Source organism: Stylophora pistillata, chromosome 5 (genome assembly GCF_964205215.1).
Source record: "Stylophora pistillata chromosome 5, jaStyPist1.2, whole genome shotgun sequence".
Lineage (NCBI taxonomy): Eukaryota > Metazoa > Cnidaria > Anthozoa > Scleractinia > Pocilloporidae > Stylophora > Stylophora pistillata.
In genome coordinates this window covers 38,316,790-38,341,599 of record NC_142523.1, presented here as the reverse complement: position 1 = coordinate 38,341,599, position 24,810 = coordinate 38,316,790, and the positions used below count along the sequence as shown (strand labels likewise).

The 24,810-nt window shown below is 38.3% G+C and overlaps 1 protein-coding gene across 2 annotated transcripts; it reads right to left on the bottom strand.

The window, feature by feature from the left end:
• Window positions 1-212: 212 nt before the first annotated feature.
• Window positions 213-23,185, bottom strand: LOC111319112 (uncharacterized). Of its 2 annotated transcripts, none has more exons than XM_088759856.1 (17): window positions 23,024-23,185; window positions 21,238-21,335; window positions 15,571-15,603; window positions 14,795-15,185; window positions 14,308-14,711; window positions 13,717-13,842; window positions 12,557-12,956; window positions 12,025-12,419; window positions 11,297-11,422; window positions 10,601-10,820; window positions 8,660-8,705; window positions 7,521-7,938; window positions 6,836-7,077; window positions 5,807-5,962; window positions 2,998-3,177; window positions 1,851-2,022; window positions 213-1,511 (listed from the first exon to the last, which is right to left on the bottom strand). In XM_088759856.1, exons 2-17 carry the CDS (start codon window positions 21,308-21,310, stop codon window positions 1,159-1,161), a joined length of 3,735 nt encoding a protein of 1,244 aa, XP_088615982.1. In that variant the 5' UTR covers window positions 21,311-21,335; window positions 23,024-23,185; the 3' UTR covers window positions 213-1,158. The 2 variants fall into 2 exon arrangements, with proteins under 2 accessions (XP_088615982.1, XP_088615983.1); XM_088759857.1 differs by having other exon boundaries at window positions 7,521-7,935.
• Between the last annotated feature and the right edge of the window lie 1,625 nt (window positions 23,186-24,810).

Below are 24,810 nucleotides of genomic sequence, written 5' to 3'. Positions count from 1 at the left end.
TTTAAGGACTTAGAGAAAAACTCTTCAAGGAGCTCAAAACAGCTATTAAGCCAGTCACTTTAGAGAACAACTGACCAAATCATTTTGAAGCACTCTTAACACATCAGAATTCCACTGGAAATATGCCTTACACTGAGCCAGTTCAGGCAAGTATGTCAAATAATTATTATCACAATACATGGTACAGAATACACAGAATTCACATCATAGACTTGACTTTTATCTCTAATAGTTTTAATGCATCCATATAGTATTTTCATACATAATACATAGCATTACATAATATTCAACATACTTTTTACCATTATTAGATACACCCTTAGTTCTAGTTTGTTTTAACCACCTTGTTATAGTGTCCCCGATGCTTTTTTTGTTCATATTTTGCTGCTTCTTGGGTTTGATACAGTCTTTCGGTATTTTTGTGGCAAAATGTTAGAGGATGTTAAACAGTGTTTGTTAATGTGAAGCAATGATAATGTCGATTGTTGTCCGCAGAAGTTGTCTGTCAATGACTAGTTTTTTAAACTCCAGTAAAAGACTTAATTTAATTAAGCAATGGTTGAAACAATAGAAAAACATTCCATCAACAAAATTTTACAACAATGTGTTTACTATCGTCCACCTGTCACTGAGATTATACAAACTGTTCATCGATTGTACAAAGAAGTAGTTATATGCGAATATAATATCAATATCATGTATACACTATGTAATAAGTCTCAAAACTAGAGCAGACACTTTATTCTATGGCAGTGGATATTTTTCAAACACAGTTTGAACTTTAGTTTGTAACCACTCTTAAACCTCTACTCTTTAACTCTACCAAGTACCAGATCTTAATTTGAACGATGACGATTGCAAAGGTAAGTTATAGGTGAGACTCGAGGTCTATTCATATACTCAAAATACCACCTGAGAGCTGATTGAAGTTTAGGTCAACTGAAGTAAGTGACAATTGCTGTAAACAAAGCCCGACACACCGTGATACATGTGATCACCTACAAATTAGAGGGTTAACACTCCGAAGCCGTTAGTAGACCAACAGCACTAACAGACTTGTGTAAGAGCAAATTGCCTTTCAGTCTACTTGCTAGTGGAACGTTCTCGCACTACATCGATCAGTATACTGTTTAAAGTTGCTTCCAACATAAATCTATTCTAAACGATCTTAACAAGAATTTGCTTCAGCAAATCAGAACGACCCATACGAGGCGAAGCGAGCGCTTCACGCAGTCTTCTATGTGTTGCTTTCGCTCCAGAATTTCTCATCCATATCAAAAGGCCTTGGAAACAAACCTCAGCCACTCCAGCCTTGTTGTAGTTCTCTTCTAATTGTTCAATGGTTACTGATTTCAACCTGAGTTCCCGCAGGAGATTTTTCCAAGAACTTCCAACTTCTTGGCTGATATCCCAGCATACCTCTTCGGTTACTAAATCGTCTTCACCATCAAGTTGCAAGGAGGAAGAATAACTGTCGCCACTTGAAGTACTTTTATATGCACCAACTGAATCTTTAAAAAAAATCAAATAAATAAATAAATAGGAGAGGCTTCTAAAATTGTTCTTCTTGTACCTTTTTAGGTCAATGAATTTTTCCTGGTTATGACTCGTCGAATAAGACTGCTTTATTTTTTAAGGCTTCCCTTCCATTTCAAGATGCAATTATGTATACTACACGCTCGTTTGATATGTATTATAATTATCTCCGAAAGTCATGTCATTTCACGATGAAACTTTATAAGTGAATAATTGACTTGGGTTATTATTGGGGGTGGGGGGGGGGGAGTTAATTTGAAGATTCACTGTTTTTCTCATGATGGTAACCATAGCGATGACGACAACGAAGATACCTGAAGGAGTTTTCGATTTTTCGTCAAAGTTGCCCCTGTCGCCTTCTTCTGGAGCTGAGGACCTTGAGCATCCAGTTACAGCATTAACGTGTCTTTGAGCTTTTGGTGTCATCTGCGAATCACCTACAGTCTCTGTGGAGTTTTGACGTGGATTATTTACGGGCTCCGGTCTCTAAAACCAACGGAGCAATTACTTTTAAACGAAAAGGAAAAATCAAAAGTTGAAGACTAGAAACCCGGCTGTACTTTTCAAGGCTGACTAAGGACTTCCACCTTCATGTTATTTGACGTGACGTTAATTTTTTTTAAATATCTTCACTAAGTTTAGTGACTGTTGTGTTAATGTGGCTTGAACTGGGAAAACTTATGAAGGAGTATAAATTAAAGGTGCTCTTGACTAAACACATGGGCTTATAACTGGAAGGGCGAATGTGAGCTAGAAATCACATTAATAAGCAAAGAAATTTCATCCGTAAGTACTGGTAAATGACCTTCAATCGCTTATGGCAAGGTTGATAAGAGGGAAGAAGGTAAGTGATGTGTGTGAATCTACGGAAGATGAAAGCAATTAACTTTGTCGTTTGTTTTTACGTTTTTCTTTCTGAGATAGAATAAATATATGAAAATCATATATTTTGAACTGCGGTATTTGATACGTATGATGGACGATCTTCGCAGTAGATAGCGCTATTTGAGCAATAGCGAAATTCAGACCTGAAAAAAATCAGGCCTGTACGGGACTCGAACCACTGACCTCTGCGATACTAGTGCAGCGCTATCTACTGCGAGGATCGTCCATCATACGTATCAAATACCGCAGTTCAAAATATATGATTTTCATATATTTATTCTATCTCATTTATCACTTTCACGGGTTCATTACGAATCAACTTAACGGCCTGCTCTCAGTTGGCTTGTTAGCTCAATTGGTTAGAGCGCTGCACTAGTATCGCAGAGGTCAGTGGTTCGAGTCCCGTACAGGCCTGATTTTTTTCAGGTCTGAATTTCGCTATTGCTCAAATAGCGCTATCTACTGCGAGGATCGTCCATCATACGTGTTTTTCTTTCTTTTAACTTGAAAAACGGAAACCTATCTTTAAGTTGCTAACTTTGAAAAGTAGATCATGTCAAGTACAAACAACATTACCTCCTCAGACTGAAACTCACGGATCACTTTCATGGTATACTCTTCATCACGACCTTCTTGTTGAAACCTTAACTGACATTTGAAGTAATTGTCCACTCCACCTTCAATTTGTTTCACTAGGAACTCGCATGTTCCTTCACAACGAAACCTACGACCATTGGCGTTGAGGCAAATGAACTCCTACAACAAATCACAGATTGTTTGCACAAAACGGTATCAGTCGGGAGTAAAACGTTTCAATGAAAATCCCCAAAAAATTAGCGGTTCCTCGAATCGCAGAAAGCCCCATGATCTACAACCCAGAAGTTTATAATCATGCAGAGTAACTAGTTTAAAAAGAAACTGTTTTGCAATTTCAATCATTAGTCCTTCGCGAAAGCTCCATCGATAAGCTCAAAATGTTTGCAAAGCGTTGGACTCCATCCCAGGATCCCAGGTCTGGTTATGGTTTTGTCAAGCTTTATTGGGCAAGATCGAAATGAAGATATCCAAACATAAAAGTAAATATATAAATAATAAAAACAAAATTAAAAAATTAAAAAAAAATTAAGCCCAAAAGGAATGGGCACGAACGGGACACTCAGACCCATGCGGGGTGCCTACCCTAGGGAAATTGAAAAATTAAACGAGAATTACCTGTAAGTTGAAAGTTTGATTGGAATTCTATCAAGTCATCAAACTGCACCAAGGGATCATATGAGATAGCTAGACGCATGCGCATAACCAATATTTACAGCCGAATGTGACAGTCTGATCACCGTGAAGTAGATTGTATAAGAACATCCACGTAATAAAACGATGAACTACCTCTGAAGTCTTGAACCAGTTTATTATTATTATTTATTATAATGTTTAAGGACCAGAAGGTCTTCTGGCCCTTAAACATTTTTTTTGATCAACGTACTGTTAAGGAACCTAAATCTGAAACACTACTACGCTTAGCCGAACTAGTTCTCACACTCAATTGTTTTTCATTCGGGGAAACACTTTTTCAAACAAACCAATGGTGTAGCAATGGGTACCAAAATGGGACCTAGCTGTACCAATCTTTTTGTAGGTTTTGTCGAACACCAATTTTTCAGCCATTACAACGGCTCCAAACCTGAACTCTACGGTCGCTACATCGACGACTGTATCGGCGCCACCTCCTCTACCAGAAAGGAGCTGACTCAATTCATAACCGCAGTCAATTCTTTTCACCCGGCTCTGAAATATACCTGGGATATTTCTTACAATTCTTTATCCTTTTTAGACATCAAAGTTTCAATTGAAAGCAACGGTTTATGCACTAGTGTGTATTACAAACCTACAGACTCGCAAAATTACTTGTTGCATGTATTCGTCTTCGCATCCATCTCACGTTAAGAATTGCATTCCTTTTTCTCAGTTTCTAAGACTTCGTCGTTTATGTAGTGATGACTCTGATTTTTCCCACAAATCAGAGTCGATCTGCCAGTTTTTCGATAAACGTGGTTACCTGATTCTGTCGTTCAAGCGGGTTGCCACCGCGCCCAACTTATTGATCGACATTCAGCACTACAAACGGCACAAAAGGAAGATTCCGACCGCATTCCATTCACTCTCACGTTTCACCCTCACAACCACTCAGTTAAATCCATCATTCTTAAAAACTTTAAATTACTTTAAAACGATCCAGAGACAAGCACTATCTTTTCGCAGCCTCCGCTCATTTCATTCAAACGCGACAAAAACATAGGCAATTTTTTGGTCAGAAGTTCTTTTCAGACTAATGACCAACCAGGCACTTTTAAATGCGCTCGTGCACGATGCAAAACGTGTCCTTTCATTCACAACACTGAGAAAATATCGGGACACAAACGATTCATTAAGATCACCGATCACTTCACGTGCACATCCGCCAATGTAATCTATTGCATAACTTGCACTTGTTGCAAAAAGATTTACATCGACGAAACAGGCAGAAGACTAGGTGACCGATTCCGAGAACACCTTCGCGACGTGGAGAGGAATGACAAGGACACATCGAAACCAGTCGCTAGACATTTTAATTTACCTGACCATTCTAAGCAACACATGCAATCTGCTGTCTTTCCTTACGCTTAGGTAGCACGGAAAACTCTTGAACAAAAGCTCATCTTTCAAACCGGCTGTCTAAATCCCACAGGTGTCAACGAACTTTTCATTCCACTAATTTATTAGAGTTTTTTCTCGTTGCCATGTTCCAACCAATCACGTAGCTCCTTTTTCTGCCTTTAAAAGCACACACAACCCACAATTCCTCTATTCGCTCCGACGAAGGGCTAACGTTCGAAACGTCAGCTTTTATAGTCGTAACGGTGGCCAATTTACCATTTCAACTTTGTTGATATATTCAAATTATTTCGTTACCCCCACCGACGCAGCCCCAAACAGTTTCTTTAGAAACTATCAGCCTTTATTATAATTCTCAATGCTCCTCTAAGAGTTGAGCGCTCTTTGAAATACATTCAAATTAAGTTCAAGAATATATACACACACACACACACACGCACACACACACACACACACACACACACACACACACACACACACACACATTCGGTTAGACCAGCTTGTTACATTGGTGGGCTATAAACTGTCACCTAATCGTTTCTAGATGTCACTTCGTGGCATATCTTTCATATTCAATTACAATATGATATTAACAATAAGAGTAGATTTGATTATTTTTATCACTGAAATTTAGTATCAAAGGCGCTTGCATTTTTTGAAATAATGTAAAGCGAACCTCATTATCATAGGGCCATAATTATTAACTGTACTAGTATTGACTTAATGACTTGCTCACCTGATGGCCATCTGCCTCGTTGTCTAATTCCCAGCCTTCCTTAAGATCCTCGAGTCTCACATTTATCTTTTTGCTGTTGTTGTACATTTTGAAGGGTTTCTCAATTGAAGCGGGCTTCAACGATTTAAAAGACTGCTTGTCTTGGTTCTCCACCCGCTTGTTAAGGCAAGATATGTACATCAGCGAAGTGGTGCACCGAGCATTTTCAAGGGTGACTACATGTAAGAGTGTTATTCTTTGAATTTCTAACAAACCATTTTTTTTTTTTTGTTGTGCAAACGCAATACAAACCACATTCACAGAAGTAGACATCTTTTTATCTACAGTGCACTGATATACTCTTTGTACATAAAAATGCTTGTGGGAGACGCGATGACATTAAGGTTCGCACGTTAACCACAGGGATTTTCAGGGAGTTGTATCCGACTAAAAGAAGTAGCATTATTCGTTGTCGCTTTCAGTCCTTGAGATTGGGTCATAATAATGCTCCAGCAGTAGGAGATTTTTCCTCAGTTGTTCGAAGTGTGGGTGACGCTATCCACCGGATGAATCGCTATCCCTTGAATACCCTTAATTTTCTGTTGATCCTTATCCACTGGATAGCGATGTACCCCTGGGATAGTGTTATTCGTCCTTTTAAAAAGCGGCGCCTGAAGTCTACAACGAACCATAACCTTCGAACGCAAGAGTTAATTCCCAATTTCTCTCTTGGTATCAAGGGTAAACGCATAACTATAGTAGGATTAAAATATCAGAAAGATTAAAGGATTAAGAAAAGATGTCAAGATTTAAATACTGTTGAAACTTTTATTCACTGATAATTTGCTCATTTCCCTCCTCCCTCCTTTTTCTGCCATTTTGATTTTTTTTCTCTTTCCATCTCCTTTTTACTTTTATGCTGTTTATAACCCTAACTACCTCTGAAAAGAGGATGCTGTTATTGTTACTTGTCAATGGTGTTCTACTTGTCTCGCGTATGTTGTATTTTAGAAATTTCATAAGAATTGTTTTCTTTAAACAACCACTTACCTTCCTGGAATCCTCGTTATCATCGTAAATATAGAATCTCAAATAAATGAGATCGGATCCGGGATACAGCCTCTTAGCAAACACTCTAGCTCTTTTTTTTCTCTGTCCTCCACGGCTGAATATGCTCCAGAAACAGAATGTCATGGTTTTAATATGAATGGAGTCCTCTTTTGCCGTGAACCACGCCTTTGACAGATCATTTTTCTCTAATTCGTTAGGGATTTTCTCCCACTTGATAGGACCTTAATACAGAATTCAATGATAAAATCATTAACAGCATAATCAACATCAGTCCTACAGACTCGAAAGGGAAGAGGGTAAAAAATGCGTTGATAAAACGAATGTGTCATGGTTTTAAAAAGAATGTAATCCTTTTTTACTGTAAACCAGACCCTTGGGAGATTCGTTGAGGATTTCCTCCCACTTGATGGGATCATGAATCAGGAATTTATGACAGAATCATTATTTCAGTAACAGTATTGTGAACACTAGTCCTAGGATAAGGGTTAAGTTAGGTCGAATTGAAATTGTTTTTTTTTTTTTTGCGAAAGAAGGAAAACCAAATGCACGGATAAGACATCTAGGAGCTCGGGGGGAGAAGCATTGCAAAACTTCAAGTCATCCATCCCTTAACCATAAATGTATTTTTTAAAATGTATGATGTTTTGGATTCAGCTGAAATTACCTGGGTCAGTTCTGTAGACACTGATCAATTTTTTCTTGGCTTTACCCATAAAGAGGCAATGTGGAATTATAATCTCCAAAGGCTTCGAGATCCTGATATCATGCGGTCCGCATTCAATCACAGGGGAAATGAGCGTTTCTTTGGATCCTACAGGAATATCTCGGAGCAACTCCGTTTCATCGTCGACCACACGGAAGAAGACCAACTGGTTGTCTCCAATTGCACCTTTTCTGATAACTATCTTCACGTCAGAGTCAGGAGCGGCACTTAGTTCACCGCCGGAACTGCTGAAATATCCTTCAACTTGTGTGATATATTCTGATAAAGGCACTGTAGGAAAGCTGTTGGGTAAACAGTCGCCTCCTTTGCGGTCACTAAGACGTGTTTGATCGTATGAGAGTTGTGCCTCAGATTTCTCCTTAAAAGAACAAGTCATAGCTAAACGGTAGTTCTGAGTCAAACAAATATCTTACCAAAAATTATGAGACAGTTCAAAATGCCATATTAAAAAAAAAAACAAAACAAAAACGCAACATCGGTTGGTTTAACTTAATTGCACCTTCATTGAATCCAAAGAAAAGCTTGGTCACTTTTCAATGAATTGTGGTCGGTTTTAAACTAGTCAAATCAAAATTCCTGCCTTTTAGAAACATCCTTAATATTAGTTCAAGTGAGAGTTCTTAAGAAAAACCATTGTTTTTCCATTCGCTTAACTTTTATTTTTAAGATAGCTTTTCATGTACGCTTCAGAAATAGATGATAACAGTTGATATGGCGACAGCCATTCAGTGACCTAACATGGGGATTGGCAAGATCGTTTAGGAGTTGCTGGCATAATATAGCGATACGCCTTTTTAGGGCACGTCCATACCTCTATAGGGGATACGCCTAAAATTTACGCTAGGACTCACATTTTTGGCCCAGATAAAATTTGGCAAGAACGGCGCGGGACTACTGTGAAGAAATTTCACAGTGGAAGGTTAGATTTAAGGTCTTGATTACAGAGCAACACCTAGGGTATTTATTCACTCTTGCCCATTCACAAATACTTGGATATTGTCAGTACCAAAGGAAATATATAAAGAAGGGTATGGAGAATATGGAAACTGATGTTAGTGAGTAAAGGATAAAAGACTTACCTGATAACAATCTTCGATCGCCATGTATGACATCTCCTTGTCAAAGCTTCAGCCGAATGCAAAATTCATTAAGAATTTGATCAAGCTAACATAGCGTGGATAGTATATTAAGCATTGATGAATGCGGTACTTTTATAGAATATGCAAGAAGCATAAGAGTTTTTCAAGCTTCTTATTTCTAATTTCAAAGGTTATTATAGGCAATTTTTTGGCCTTGAAGCTACATACGCATGTCTGTATATATATTGTGATGGCTAAATGGCAGAAAAAAAGGACCAGCATATAACCAATGTTGTAAACCTACTACATGTTATATTGATAACCTGCATATCAAGCAAAGGCATTTAGTACTCGGCGACATTAATACTAACTAAGTACTTCCCGTCGAAATCAATATTGTCTTTTAGAAATTGTTAACTGAAAGGTTGAAACAAAAATAACTAAAATTATCTGGCCCTTTTGCCAGATTTAAGACAATGGACTAATTAATTCTTGTTCCTTCTTGTTTCTTGATTTTTATCTTAAATGCACCTAAACCCAAAATGTTTTTTTCGCTTAACGAAATAAGCGTATTTTTTGGAGTATTTCTGGGCAAATTTTTTTTATTTGCTCAAATCTTCAATTTTCTGTACCCAGTCAAAATACGGAAAATCGGCCGCCATCTTGCCCCACGACCGAGTTTAAAGAGGTATGGCTCTAGCGGTAATGTGACGTCAAATCGAGAACACGAAAGAATAAAGGCTGATATTTTCGAAAGAAACTGTTTGGGGCTGCGTCGGTGGGAGTAACGAAATAATTTGGATATATCAACAAAGTTGAAATGGTAATTTGGCCACCGTAATTATTGCAAAAGCTGACGTTTCGAGCGTTAGCCCTTCGTCGGAGTGAATAGAGGAATTGTGGGTTGTGTGTGCTTTTAAAGGCAGAAAATGGAGCTACGTTATTGGTGGGAACATGGCAACGAGAAAAACATGAATAAATTAGTGGAATAAAAAGTGTTCGTTGATCCCTGTGGGAGTTAGACTGCCAATTTGAAAGATGAGCTTTTGTTCAAGATTTTTACGGCTTTCCGTGCCACCTAAGTGCAAGGAAAGACCGCAGATTGCCAGATGTTGCTTAGAATGATTAGGTAAATTAAAATGTCTAGCGACTGGTTTCGATGTGTCCTTGTCATTCCTTTCCACGTCTCGAAGGTGTTCTCGGAATCGGTCACCTAGTCTCCTGCCTGTTTCGCCGATGTATATCTTTTTGCAATAAGTTCAAGTTATTCATGTTTTTCTCGTTGCCATGTTCCCACCAATAACGTAGCTCCATTTTCTGCCTTTAAAAGCGCACACAACCCACAATTCCTCTATTCACTCCGACGAAGGGCTAACGCTCGAAACGTCAGCTTTTGTAATCGTTACGGGGGCAAATTTACCATTTCAACTTTGTTGATATATTCAAATTATTTCGAGAACACGAAAGTCTGCAGTTCACACATTTTCACTTATTTGGGAAGGTTGTAGTCGATATTGTCCTAAAATATGCCGACTAAGTGTGTTGTAGAAGGATGTAGCAACGTGCGAAATTTGCAAGAGGATATCGCGCTTCATACATTCCTCATACAAAACACCTAGTCGGCATATTTCGGACAATATCGACGACAACCTTCCCAAAAAAGTGAAAATGTGTGAAATGCAGACTTTCGTGATCTCGATTTGACGTCACATTACCCGCCAGAGCCATTCCTCTTTAAACTCGGTCGTGGGGCAAGATGGCGGCCGATTTTCCATATTTTGACTGGGCACAGAAAATTAAAGATTTAAGCAAATTAAACAATTTTTGCACAGAAATACTCCAAAAAATAAGCTTATTTCGTTAAGCGAAAAAAAAGTTTTGGGTTTTGGTGCACTTTAAAGTGTCATTTTTAGATCAGTGATAGGCTAATAAAGAACTTACCGGCGCTGTATCGTTGCCCGAAATTTACGACGAGATATGTAAACCGTGAACACGATAAGAATTATTGCAAAGGAAGCAACCAAGACTCCGAGCACAGTAGTTGAGGTACTTGAGGAACGTGAGGAACTTGAGGAACTTGAGGAACTTGAGGAACTTGAGGAACTTGAGGAATGAATTGAATTGTCCTGGGCTAGTTTTACAGTTGGACACAATATTGTTCCTGTCACGAACGGAAATAATGTCAGTAAGTCGTTGTAGATAAAACAGAAGGAAAACTAGAATACAGATATTGACTCATTCACCAAACGGGCACCTTTTTTGCCATCAAATTATCTACCTTTTTGGTTGTAGCAAAAGTGATGGCACTGTTACCAGTAAAAGGCATGGTAATGCTGGCGATAAGGTTACCGTTTTTATTAGATGTCTGTTACTTTTTTCCGAATAAGCTGTTTCTTTTTCAAGGAGTTTGCCATTCGTCCTCTGTTCAAAGCACGTATTTTTCAATAATTCTAAGATAGCGGAGCACGATGACCTGACTTCCTGGACACATAAAGATTCAACTGATTTCATAGTTAATTTTTGTATCCCTGAGGTGCCCATTATAATTTTTGAGTGACGCCTCCATCCTTCTCCCTGAAATCATATTGATTGACCAACACAAGGTAGAGTTAAAAGAAATGAAACAAGCATTCTCACCATTGTCAAAATTTTTCCCAACAAACTTTGGCGCAACATCTGTTGGACGCGCACACCGATATCCCTCCGGCTTCAGGAGACAAAAATCACTGCAGAGACCATTGTTTTGAACACACGGGTGTGAGTCTTTTAGTGGCAAAAAAAATTATAAAAAGGAGAAATGTTTGTAGTGATGATACTTTAGTCAACCCAACCACTATGAGTTGAAATTCAACTCTCTCAACAGAACGCCCTTCTGTTTATCGAGCTACGTTACCTTTAAATAAAGGCTGATAGTTTCTAAGGAAACTGTTTGGGCTGCGTCGGTGGCGGTAACGAAATAATTTGGATATATCAATAAAATTGAAATGGTAAATTGGCCATCGTTACGATTATAAAAGCTGACGTTTTGAGCGTTAGCCGTTCGTCGGAGCGAATAGAGAAATTGTGGGTTGTGTGTGCTTTTAAAGGCGGAAAAGGAGCTACGTTATTGGTGGGAACATGGCAACGAGAAAAGCACGAATAAATTAGTGGAATAAAAAGGGTTCGTTGATACCTGTGGGATTTAGACTGCCGGTTTGAAAGATGAACAAAAGCTCATATATTCAAATTATTACGTTACCTTTATCTGCTTATTTCACCAGAGGACAGTTTATTTGAAAGTGATTTATTTGAAAAGGAAAATTAGACCAGTTATTTTGATGCAAAGCTGAGGGAAACATGGTGCGTATATCTTATCAATCTATTACCTGAATATAAAATGGATGAATCATAGACACGAATATCTGTTGGCTTTTGAATATCAAGGACTACCGTTTTCCGCTTCCCATCGACTAAATCGTAAAGCTCTATCCTCTTGTAACTGGGATCTGTCCAGTAAAGCGCGTCCTGATAGAATGCCAGGCGAAAAGGTTTGATGCAAGCTGCAGACGACAGTATGACCTGTCTGTGGCCCCCATTAAGATCGGACATCTCTATGGTATTCTGCTGAGTATCAGCCCAATAGACACAATTTGTAACTCGATCTATAGTAAGTCCATCAGGCCTAGATAGATTTCTCGTCACTATAGTATGTCTTCCTGAGCCATCCATGTTGGCTTTGGCTATGTTAGGTTTTGAACCCCAGGAAGTCCAGACCATTATCCTTCAAGAACATGAAAAAAAAAGAGAAAACAGTGAAAAGGAGAAAAAATTATTTTTCAATGTTGAATGAAAGTGATTTTCTTTATCATTTTATTTGAATTGACATGTAGCTTAAATTTTAGCTGTATTATTATTTACCCATTGTTCTCATCCAGCACTATAGTCCTTGGCTCCTCAAGTTCATTTGTAAGTAAAAGCTTTCTTTTGGTTCCATCAAGCCGACCAACTTCAATTCTGTTCGTGCCGGCATCGGTCCAATAAATGTTTCGACCCACGTGGTCAATGGCTAAACCAGTTGAGAAGTTACAACTAAACAGAGTCTTCACTGAAGTTGCATTTGTAAAGGCACTCATGATACGACCTTTTCCAACATCAGACCAATACAAGCGATCTTCGACAGGGTCAAAATCGACAGCAGTAGGGCGCTGATCATAAAGATCGGTCAATAAGGGTTGAGCGATGGAATAGTTAACATCAAGGGAAATCATGTTTATAGATCTGGCTTCAAAATCAGTGAAAAGGACAAATTTCTTCACTTCTGCAAACGAAATTACGTAAATCATGAGGTAATTTTCAAGAACAAAGGTTCACTTCTAATTCGCAACACATTTCATCAAAACATTAAAGTTACTTTATTACAAAGATAGGGACGGTAATTTGCACATTCTTTATGCATCCCTAAGAACAGCCCCCTCTCGATTTATCAAATAAAAACTGTCTGAGTGTTTCGAGAATGTTACAAAAAAAGAACCTTTACAGCAGGAAACCACAGTAAAGGTTCATAATCCAGAGACGATCAAGAGAAAATCCCTCACTCAGGGATTTCCAAAGTGAGAATTGCTGCCGGTACAATATTTGCATCGAGGGCACTCAATGCTCCAAGTCAGAACCGCATCTCCTCTCATCAAATTTACCACGACATATGCCCTATAGATAACAGTTTGAAGAAACAAGAGGCTAAATTTTGATCTTTACGGATCGAAACAGACCAATCACGACCGACTTAGGTCACTTGGGTCTTACAGCCAATAATATCACTGCAAAACTAACCAAATATTTTACATGAACTGGACCTAGAATATTCGAGCGACAACATTGGAGTCTAAATATGGGGATTCCAAGTGTAAGTACCCCTCTTTACCACGAAATCGATTTTTTAACGTAATGGTAGGGTGGTAAATGAAAAGAAGGAAATCGAGGTATCGTTCTGAATTATGTGACTCAAACTTGTGAAATAGAAAAAGTCCAATGAGAAATGTGGAGAAGGGGACAAATTTTTTAAAATATTGTTGACTTACTTTCTTGGCATGTCTTCCCATCTTGCTTCAGAGCCAAACCAGTGGAACACACACATTTGTAGCCACATGATTTGGGGACACAAAAATGACTGCATCCTCCATTATTCACGGTGCAAGGATTAGAAGCTTACAAAACCAACCAAAAACAAAATAAAAACAAAACAAAACCGCAAAATCGTTGTAAGAATTGAAAAATGTCTCTTTTTCTAAAGGTGGGCTATTAATCAGAAAAAGTAGACAGTGAGAACAACTTTAGGGAGACAAAAATTGAATTATCCATAGCTTAGCCTCAAAAGCACTGCAAACGTCTATAACCAATTAAAATATACGAGTGGGATTTTACTGCTAGGTTATAATTAACCAGGCCATATGCAGTATATAATATAAGGAGGCACTTATTCACAACCTGGTGGCGATGGGGGAGAGGAGGAGGGGAAAGGGGTTGGCGATGAGGGAGGGGTGGATGGGGCAGGGGAGGAGAGGGAGGGGGTTGGGAAGCCCTTCCTGTTTATCTAGCCTTCCTGAAATGATATGTTTAAAAGACTCGGGATGTTTGTATTCTATGTAAAGAACTTCAATTCGACTTAATACCTGGAGGTTGCCTGGACTCATCGTATGCCACGATATCCATGGGCTTCTGGTTGCTGAGGTTGTAGCTTCGGAGCAGTTTTCCAGTGATGGCGTCTAGTTGGTAAACTTGTTTCAACGTTTGCCAGGCGGTCAAGAAAAGAAAAGGGGGGGAAAACGCTAATCCAAACGGATATAGATCACTCTGTTTGAATAGGGCCCTCCTGCTATCACCATCGTAGTCCACAGATTCCACAGTGCCAATTCTTGAGTTGACCCAGAAAATGCGTCTATTTCCTCGATCGAGGTTAATACCGGTGGGTTGCTGAAGGTTCACCGATACAATGGCTATTATTTGACTTCCATTTAATGAGGCCCTCTTAATCTTGGGATAAACTCCACGGCTCCAATCAGCCCAAAATATCAGACTATTACATTGCAAGACAACAACCATTAGCATATAAATATTTTTAAAAACTTCTTATCAAACTGTCAAATGTCAAAAACATACCCATTATCGGGATCCAGGGCTATATCCCTTGGTTCTTCCAGTTTTGTGATAAGGCTGTGTTGGTTTAAGCCATGAACGTCGGATACGAATATTTTATTAAGTGTACTGTCTGTCCAATACAATCGAGATGTCCTCCATTCAACTGCCAGGCCAGCACAAACGCCAGTATTTGCAATAACCGTTGTCGTAATCCCTTTATCAATGCTGAAGCGTTTAATACTCTGCTCAATCAAATCACTCCAGAATATGTAGCCCAGGCTGAAATGAAAATCCAACGTCACTGCCTCTGACAGACCTGCTTTGATGGAAGTGATATCCGAAGTTTCATGGTCAAGAGCGATAATGTTTGATGAGCTTAAAATCAGCAAACATGGCGGAATGGATATTGAAGCTTGAAATAGAACAAAAAAAAAAAAAAAAAAGTGAGTTACAAAGAGAACAGTGCCCTCCCAGTCTGAAGGGAGCCAGCTAAATGTTGCTGTGACCATTATCCAGTAAGACTGGTAAGTCATTCCAAAAGTGACCTGTTAAATCTTAAAAAAGTATAAGAAATTTATATAAAGCTCTTCAAAGCCGTCTAGTTATAGTCAAATATTTGATTGTATTCTTATTTCCTCGCCAGCACAAGCCCTTATGGCTCATTCAACCTGAGAAAAATCCGAGTGGCTAATATTTTTTAGGTATAAGGCAAAAGCCTGAGCTGAAAATAATTACAGATTTAAAGTATATTTTTTAATTCTCTTTCAGCTAGTTACATGTAAATGATTTGCACTCACCAGAGTGATTCCTTCTGAGTGAAACGGCGTAAGCTGATGAGGAAAAATATAGGATATGAAGTTAGCAAAAGGTTCGCCTATACTGATAGGAAAAATAAATCGATTAGAACAGGAACTGACTCCTAAACCTTTACTGAGTGAGACCAACTTACAATATCAGCCCAGACAGATGCACTGGGATAAACGAGAGACCTGACACTATGTTAATGGCTGAAGCCTTGGATAAACTGACTTGAGTTGAGTAAAAATAAAGGGAGAAATGGGTAATAGAGTAAACTGAATGAGTTATCCGATAATGCTGAGTACTCTAGATTCTATTTGCAACTGGCATGCTATGTTATGAAGGCACTCACCGTTTCGTAGGGTGTCGGCATGTGAGTAGCATAACAAAGGAGAAGGACAACTTAGCAAAAAAAGGTATCTCACTTGACTTGTAAAAAGTAATTTCCCTTTCGGTCACCCGTGCGTTCCTGCTGTTTCTTTTTTCTCGCTCCCCCCTTCCCAATTTCTTTTCTTTTTTTTTTTAATTCAGAGGGTAGTATTTAATGCAACAATGATAAGTTAAGAACGAGTCTGTAAGAATCAAACTTCTTGAGAAATGAAAATTTTCAACACCCCTTCAAATTTTGTATGCAGTTAGGCACTCAGGGGGGATGCACAAAAATTCTCTTTTTAAAGGTTGCAGCACTCTTGTTGCCATGGTAATAACGGCTGCTTGTTCGAGGCCTGGGGCCTCATTTTCATACAAAAACATCGCAAAAAAAGTGTAAAATGTTTATTTCTTTATCTCAGGCTAAATACAACATTACCGATTGGTACTTCTAGCATGCATATTGACATTATTCGTCTTTTTTTTGATGCATTAAGTTTTCCCAGGGAGTGAATGTGAACACACCCATAGATTACTTATCTTGGTGCAGTTTCGGTCATTTTTGCTGTAGGGTAAAACAGGGAAAACGTCTGTCTAAATTTCTCCAAAACTACACCGATTCTGGAACTGAAACTACGCACTTAGTTAGTTATAATATTCTAGTTTTTAAATATGTAAAAATCTCTGCGGGCCGGCCTCTACTTTTCATAGTGGCAATTCGCGAACGAAGCTCCAAATCAGATATTGCATAAATTGGCAATGTTTACCTCTAATCTTCTCAACAACAAGCGTTTCAGACATATGGAAAGTGCAAGACACTGAAAGAATGTTATCTTCTGTGCAATATCCCGAAGAGAAATCTCGCCTCTAGTTTTAATATTTAAAAAAAATTGATCAACCTTCATGCAGGACTACCCGACGTAACTACAAACATGTACCTTAAATCGTGTGCGTATCATCCAGATTCCGAGTACTGTACCTTCTTTCGTGGGAATTTGAGCAATCCGAAATCCTTTGACGACACACCGTTGTACTTGTTTGTCATTTGAAACATGTTAAAGTTGGCTGATCTACATGAAACTATCGTAACACCGGTCATTTGTCATAAATATGTACGTTATCACGATGGCGTGACGCTGGATTTCTCCATGAAGTTTCTATCAAGTCGCTCCAAAGAAGACGAGAAATAGATATTTTTCGATCTTTCAGCAGATTTCCGCGCATTCTGAGGTAAAAACAACCAAAAAAAGAAAATAAAAAAACAGAGGAAATCCTTGATTGAACGTTCGAAAACACTGAGGGTGAGAGTATAAATCACAACTTGTCAGCGGTAGTACTAACCTTCGTAATTTTGTGGCAAGTATTTGTGTAATCCTTAATGTGTGTTATGTTTGCAACTGACCATGTATTCCCATATGTTCTTTTGTATCGATGCATGTATGAAGGATTTCACCAAGTACCTACCAATTCTGTAGGCACTTATTATAGCAGTTTGTTATCAAGAAAAAGAAATCTCAAGGCTCAAAGCCAAAATATTGTTCAAGCATGTAAAAGATTCCCTAAAAAAAGCTAAAGTTGTGGAAAATGATCGTGATAAAATCCCTGTTCCATTTGGTGTAATGAGGGGAAACTGAGTTGTCCAAAATCTCCACTTCTGATAGTTTTCGCGCAGGTGGTGGGTTTTACATGTCTTTTTCCGGTGTCGCATGGACCGACGACAGATTTGTTACTGATGAGGAAAATTATAGGATTTGTCATTGATGAACCAGGGAAATGAAACAGACCTTTGACTTCCTGTCATGTAAATCACAGGAAGATTGCGTTATATTCATCTTTCCGTAAGCTTATAAAATATATCTAGGAAAAAAATTGTGGAAAATAATCGTGATGAAATCACTGTTCTTTTTCCTGAAGAACCTGAAGCAATCCAGGTTACATATTAACCTTGGGGAGTTCCATTCCATTTACGAGTTGCGATTTGTGTGTGGATAATGAGTTGTTTGAAAGGTGGAATTATGACATTATGATTTCACTAAATCTTTTATTTCAACTTTGTTTTGATTTTTCCTTAATCAAGATATGGAAGGAAACATTGCCTGACTCGATTGCTCTGCGATGGTGATAAGTCTCTCGTTATCATATCTAATGCAAATTTTCTGAAAGTTTTCTAACAGTTTTCAGATGATTCGAAATATCTCAGTTGGTTTCACCCAGAAATGACAACTGCCCGAACCTGCCGGCAACTGGATTTTACGTGAAGTACTACCACTGGCAAGTTGCGATTGATGCTCTCTCTCTCTCAGTGTCTACGAACTTTCAATCAAGGATTTCCTCTGTTTTTTTTTTTTTAGTTGTTTTTACTTCAGAATGCGCGGAAATCTGCTTAAATATGGAAACTTCATGGAGAAATCCAGCGTCACGCCATTGTAATAGCGTACATGGTTATGACTAATGACCGATGTTACGATAGTTTCGTGTAGATCAGCAATCTTTAACATGTTTCAAATGACAGACATGTATAACAGTGTATCATCAGAGAATTTCAGATTGCTCAAATTCCCACGAAAGAAGGCACAGTACTCGGAATCTGGATGATATGCACACGATTTACGGTACATGTTTGTAATTACGTCGGGTAGTCCTGCATGAAGGTTGATCGATTAAATATTTAATAAAATAGAGGGCAAAATTACTGAATGCTGATTGGTGAAAGAGGAGGGTATTTTTTCTTAATTTTGCTTGAGAAGAGTGTAAAATTACTAGCTCATGATTGGTGCTCAGGTTGCCTAGCAACAGCTTCTGCTATCGAAAAGTTGTTGATGAAGATTTTCCGTAACAATGGTTTCTCGTTTCGAGATAGTTGATGAAGAATATGTCAAAGAATTAATAGACGAAAGTGAACACGAAAACACGAGGAAAAGCGCGGAGTACTGGAAGAACGTTTTTAAAAAGCAGGCGAATGAAAGAAACTTCCAGGCAAATTTGGAAGCGTATGAGAGCGATGTCCTCGACCGAACACTGGAGCAGTTTTATGTCGACTGATTACTGAAGAGCGCATTCAGAAATTCAGTAATTTTTCCCTCAATTTCATTAACAAGTAATCGCAATGGGTCCTCGTAAAATTAAGGATTAATATCACTTGTGTTTTTAGAAGTTGCTGAAATTTCTGCAACTTCTGAAAACACGCGTGATATTAATCCTTAATTTTACTCGGTCCCATGCGATTACCTATACAAAGCTAGAGGCAAGATTTCTCTTCGGGATATTTCCCAGAAGATAACATTCTTTAAATATCTTGCACTTTTCATTCATCTGAAACGTTTGTTGTTGAGAAGATTAGATGTAAACATTGCCAATATACGAAGTATCTGATTTTTGAACTTCGTTCGCGAATTGCCACCACGAAAAATAGGCCGGCCCGCAGGGACTTTTACATATTGAAAAACTAGAATATTTATTTATAACTAAGTGCGTAGTTTCAGTTCCAGAATCGGTGTACTTTTGGGGAAATTTGGACAAACGTTTTCTCTGTTTTACCCTACAGCAAAAATGACCGAAACTGTACCAAGATAAGTAATCTATAGGTGTGTTCACATTCCCTTCCAGGGAAAATTGAATGCATCAAAGTAAAGACGAATAATGTCACTATTTATGCTAGAAATACCAATCGGTAATGTTGTATTTAGCTTGAGATAAAGAAATAAACATTTTACTACACTTTTTTTGCGATGTTTTTGTATGAAAATGAGGCCCTTGGCCTCGAGCAAGCAGCCGTTGTTACCATGGCAACAAGAGTGCTGCAAGCTTTAGCAAGGGCATTATTGTGCATCCCCCTGAGTGCCTAACTACGTGCAAAATTTGAGGGGGGGTTGAAAATTTTCATTTCCCAAGATGTTTGATTCTTACCGACACGTTCTTAAAACTGTAAGCTGAAACTTTTTGGAATGCGTGTCGAAGGTGAAATCAAATGAAAGCACTAAAGCAAATTTCAAGACTTTTGCAGCCTCGCTTGAGGAGAATAATCCGGAAGCTACTGAAAATTCACACGCTCTCTTACATAACATGTTGGACATTGGCGTTATAAATAAATCCCAGAAGCTACAAAAATATTAACATTCAAAATTTAAAAAAATACATATAATTATAATACATGCAAACAAACAAACAAAACTGAAATAATTGCAAAAATTAAAGATGAAATCAAAGAAATCCAATGAGAAGGGGTCGCTCAGCTATCAGAGGAGATTGGAAAGAGCAATTCTGCGCCTGCATTACTTTATCGCGCGACTACACTTAAGTCCACGGGATAAAAGCATTTGTTACGATGGTTGTAACTCGTTTTCTTTGCGAGCTTAGATGAGCAGGAACATCCTTTTTATCATTTTCTGAAACCTGGTCTAGGCTGGTTGGCTATTGTTAGTTATGAATTGTAGGTTAACATTCCTATAAGTCCTTGTAGAAAAAATTGCGACAAGTCGATCAATGGCGATTCCGGCTGTAGTCATGTGGAGATTGATGAGATAAGGATAACGATTGTCCAAGAACTCAAATTGTTCTGCACTGAAGCAACTAATATCGAAATGCCTCTATCATAAGGAAAGTGGACATTACGCTGATAGTGCATCATGGGATAGACCCGGAGGCTTGACGCCTGGTTTTGATTTTTTAGCAGAAAATTTAATCAGCTCAAAATTCTGAGAAAATTCGACGGGTTCTCATTTGCAGGATATTGGACTGGTTGATCATTTCGTCGAATCGCAAAAAGCTTTAACGAACAACTATACTCATTAGTCTGGATCGTTAAAGAAGCAATCATCGAGCCCGCAAAGTAAATTCGGACCTGGATCACATGTACATTTACCACAACAAACGCGTCGTAAGAGTGAATGTTTGGTTGCGAATATTGATATAAAGTTTAATCGAAATAGGCATGCACTAATAGCTGCTATGAGAAAGTACTTATAAATAAAAAGACTGCAGCTTGGAAAATTAGGGTTCGAAAGTGTTTAGTAATCTAGATCGCCCTGCATGTTTACATTGGGGGAACTCATATATGAAGTTGGTGACGAATCTACTTCAGCATGCAGACGTAATAAGTATCCTAGGAAAACTCTGTATTTCCAAATGACACTTTCAGTGAGCTCGAGCATATTTCACCTAATTGAAAATTCGTGCTTTCAGTCACTCGTTAAGTAAATTGTCCGCCACGGTTTGTTGGTGGGTTCCGCCGGATTGGGTTTGCGAAGAGAACTTGAAATTCGACAGTAGGTGATATATTTACTTAAAAATATAAATACCTCTGTAGACGTCTGCCCTCTGCTTGTGAACCAATAATATGAAAAATGCCCAAATCCACACTGATTTGCCCATGCTATAACCGCCTGGAAATCAATACCTGATGAAATGGAAGTGACAGTTAACTTATATCAGTTTAGTGCAGTAAACCAACGTTATAAGGCCGACATCGTTAGTAATCTGCGATGAATTTTCACACCAAAGTAGAAAACAGGAAATGGTAAATCGATGCATATATCCGCTTGACCTCCGTAAGTTCCAATATCCTCGTAACACAAGTCATCATTTTAAAATATTGGGAAAAGCTGAACGCAGAGGCCACTTCGGTCAAAAATTGGAAAAACACAGCGTAGAGGGAAGCCAAGAATATGCTTAGATGTCAGTTGGCTTTAATCAGAACTTATCAATGTGAATGAACTTTAATCTGTAGTCGAGCAATAACGCTTGGGACTTTTCCCTTAGATGATTGACACTCTGTTAAAGGGTTTTGACGAGTCTGTTCTTGAGGCGTTTTCCCATGCTAACTTCATCATGTGAGAATTTGTCAGTTTTTAGAGGATGGTAGACGAACTTGCGGAAAGATATCAGAAACAGTCTTTGGAACACAGGTTTTTTGTTTTCATATTCAATCGCAGTTCTTTGGTTGCCACTCAGATTAATTAGAGCATACAAGAGGAATGAAACTCACTTCATAATCAAATGTGAGCTTCATGCTAATGGACTGTTCTTTCTCTTTATAAGAGATGCTCTCTGCTTGTTTTGACTATTAGGGTGTTTTGACCTTGCGTATTCCACTTTATGCTGATATCCTCATGTGAAACCCTTCGGTTTCGAAAGTAATTCTAATCAAGAAGTAATTATTCTGCAATCTGCGTCGCCCCGTCACGCAAAAGCAAATAAAATAGAAATTAAACTCAGGAATTCTTCTAATGCTAGAAAAAAAACTAAGACAAGCCGTTTGTCTTTTAAGATGACATATATATATATATATGCCCGAGCAACACAGGTACTTAGTTTCGTTTTCATACTTCTTGTCATGCGGCATATCATGCCATCAGACTGTTAGTTACACCTGGGTGATTAATGCAGGGCTTGATATATGGTTTTAGAATGTAAAGCTCAATACACCTACGCCATTTTTAAACATCCTCCAGGATATTTAAATCGAAACTTCAAGACAAAGCCAGGAAAATCGAGTGAAATATCGAATAAAACTACGCGAAAAAATTCAGTAAACTCGTAAACAATATTAAATATGAAAACAAGGCTAAAGGGTCCTTAGAGAGCAACTTCCTTCATGTAAGCATCATTGTTTGTTCACGGTGTCATAGGCGTAGATTATTCTACGCTTGTCAGATTAAGGGTTTAAGTTTTCCCTCTTAAATTTGTGACGCTTGCAACCCTGTTTAAAGTACACACGATGCCTAAGTGTGTCTAATCAGGATTTCATGTCACACAAGAGGAAAGATCTACCGCGTAATTTTCATGCTATGGTCAACTGGAAGTGGTTTCGCGATAAAATAAGAAAACAACAGTTGACAAATGATTCCTTTAGCAGTGAAGCGTAAGACGTTTAGCCAATCTAACTAAAAATACTAAAGGTGCAGGACAAAATAAGGCTTATCGGAGAACATTTAATTACGATGAATCGATCTCTTGGACTGCACTATTGTTAAGAGTTTTGCCTTTCAGGTCTCAGCAGCGAAGGATGCACGCACTCATGCACAGCATGTCTGCTTCTTTCAAAATCTCGATTTCAAACGGTCAGTTTCGTGAAAGTCGGCTTACCTTTCAAAACAAGCTTTCGGGCACAATTGATGATGAAAGATTATGAACTACCACGCAGAAGACGTAGATTCCGATAGAAACATAAATGCTTCGATTGCAACAAAGATTGCACCTACGAAGACACGAAAGATTGCAGTATTTCATGGACAAAAAGGCAGGTGATGAAAGGGACTTTTCCCGTCTCGTAGATAAAGATTTAGCCAATGGTATTTGAGGCGCCCTTTATTCAGCTTAGTGTTATTCTCTTGTCTAACCCAATAGAATTTCAACATCGAGTACAATTTCTTTTAATAGAGATAATAGCTCTAATCTTCTCAACAATTTAAGAGACGGATTCTAGAAAGCAGAATTCTTAGTTCGCAATTCAGAGATAACTTTTCTTGTAATCAGTTGTCATCCTTTCGCGCTAACAGAAGCTGATTTCTTGGTAGTCAATTCTGTAATCAGTCAAAACTGTCAATTTTCACTTAAGGGAGTTGTGCTAACTTATCATTATCGAACTGTTCGTGATCTATTGTCTGCTCGTTGTGAATTAACAAACGTTTCATGCATAATATGTCAGGTTTATCTGCCCAAGGCGATAACAAGGTTTAGTCACAGCTACTGATGCATCACCGATGCTGGGAAAGTTTCTGTCTGCATTTCATATCTTTAGTCAATTTACCAACATAAGTGACCAAGATAGAATTTCTCCTTGCGATATCATTATAATATCAAGCAGACAAGCGGCGAGAATAAAGAAACATATAAAGAAGGAGATTATCAGTTGATCCAATACCAAATTCTCAGAACTAACATCATAAGAATTGTATAGCAGACAGTAAGGAGAATTTCTAACGAGCATCCGAGCCTGAAAGGGTTAGTACACTCGAGCTCTTTTTAATACTCTGCTTCTACGTTTTATAAACAATAGCTTCCATTTGGCGCGAAAATATGCACAGATATTCCTGTCCGCGGAAATGATCTGTTCCGAGATGCAAACAGTTTTCCGAGAGCGAAGCTCACGGAAAATCTTGAGCTCCGAGGAGCAGAAAATGTCCATGGACAAATATACTGGCGTATTTTCGCGCTAAATAGAAGCTATTGTGTTAATTATTCTTCAAACATTTTTCAACAGGAAAATTGTTTAGGTACACCTCAGTACCGTTACCGTGGGATCTTAGCTTTTCAGTGTTCTTTGATACGATTTAAAGAACGCAGAAACGTTTTCCTTTCTGTAACAACTACACAACGTTTGGAATTAAAATTTAACCGCAAAGTTTTCCGTATATCGCAAGTCTAAAATCTTGCTAAGGATTCAAGCGAAGCGCAGTCCTCGCTGGAAAAAACTTTAAAATCTATATAGAGTGCTTTGATGTGGTACTTCTCTTATGAATCATGTTTTTAGTATTACTTAAATGGGTTTGACTAAATATAATAATTAAAACTTTCAAGAGAGGTGTGTTAAAAATGAATCCAATATCTAACGGTCAATTTTTGTCTAATTATTATCTCTGGGTTGGTTGTATTTGTTTTAATCTCTTTCGACTTTGCACCAAGATACAGCAACTCTTTAAAACCAATTATGTGAATGCTGTCCGGTTGCTTTCTAATATAATAATATAATATAATAAAATACGTTAATTGAGGCTCCTCCATAGGGGCTTTTCAGCCCCAATGTAGTTTTAACTAAGTGCTTAAAAATCCCCACTGGCAGGAGGTGACTAGTGAGCTATTTACAGAGCGCAGCCGAGGAGTTGAACTGGGGGCAACTGAGAACAAATCCAGTGAGTGGCAGGGTGGAGGAC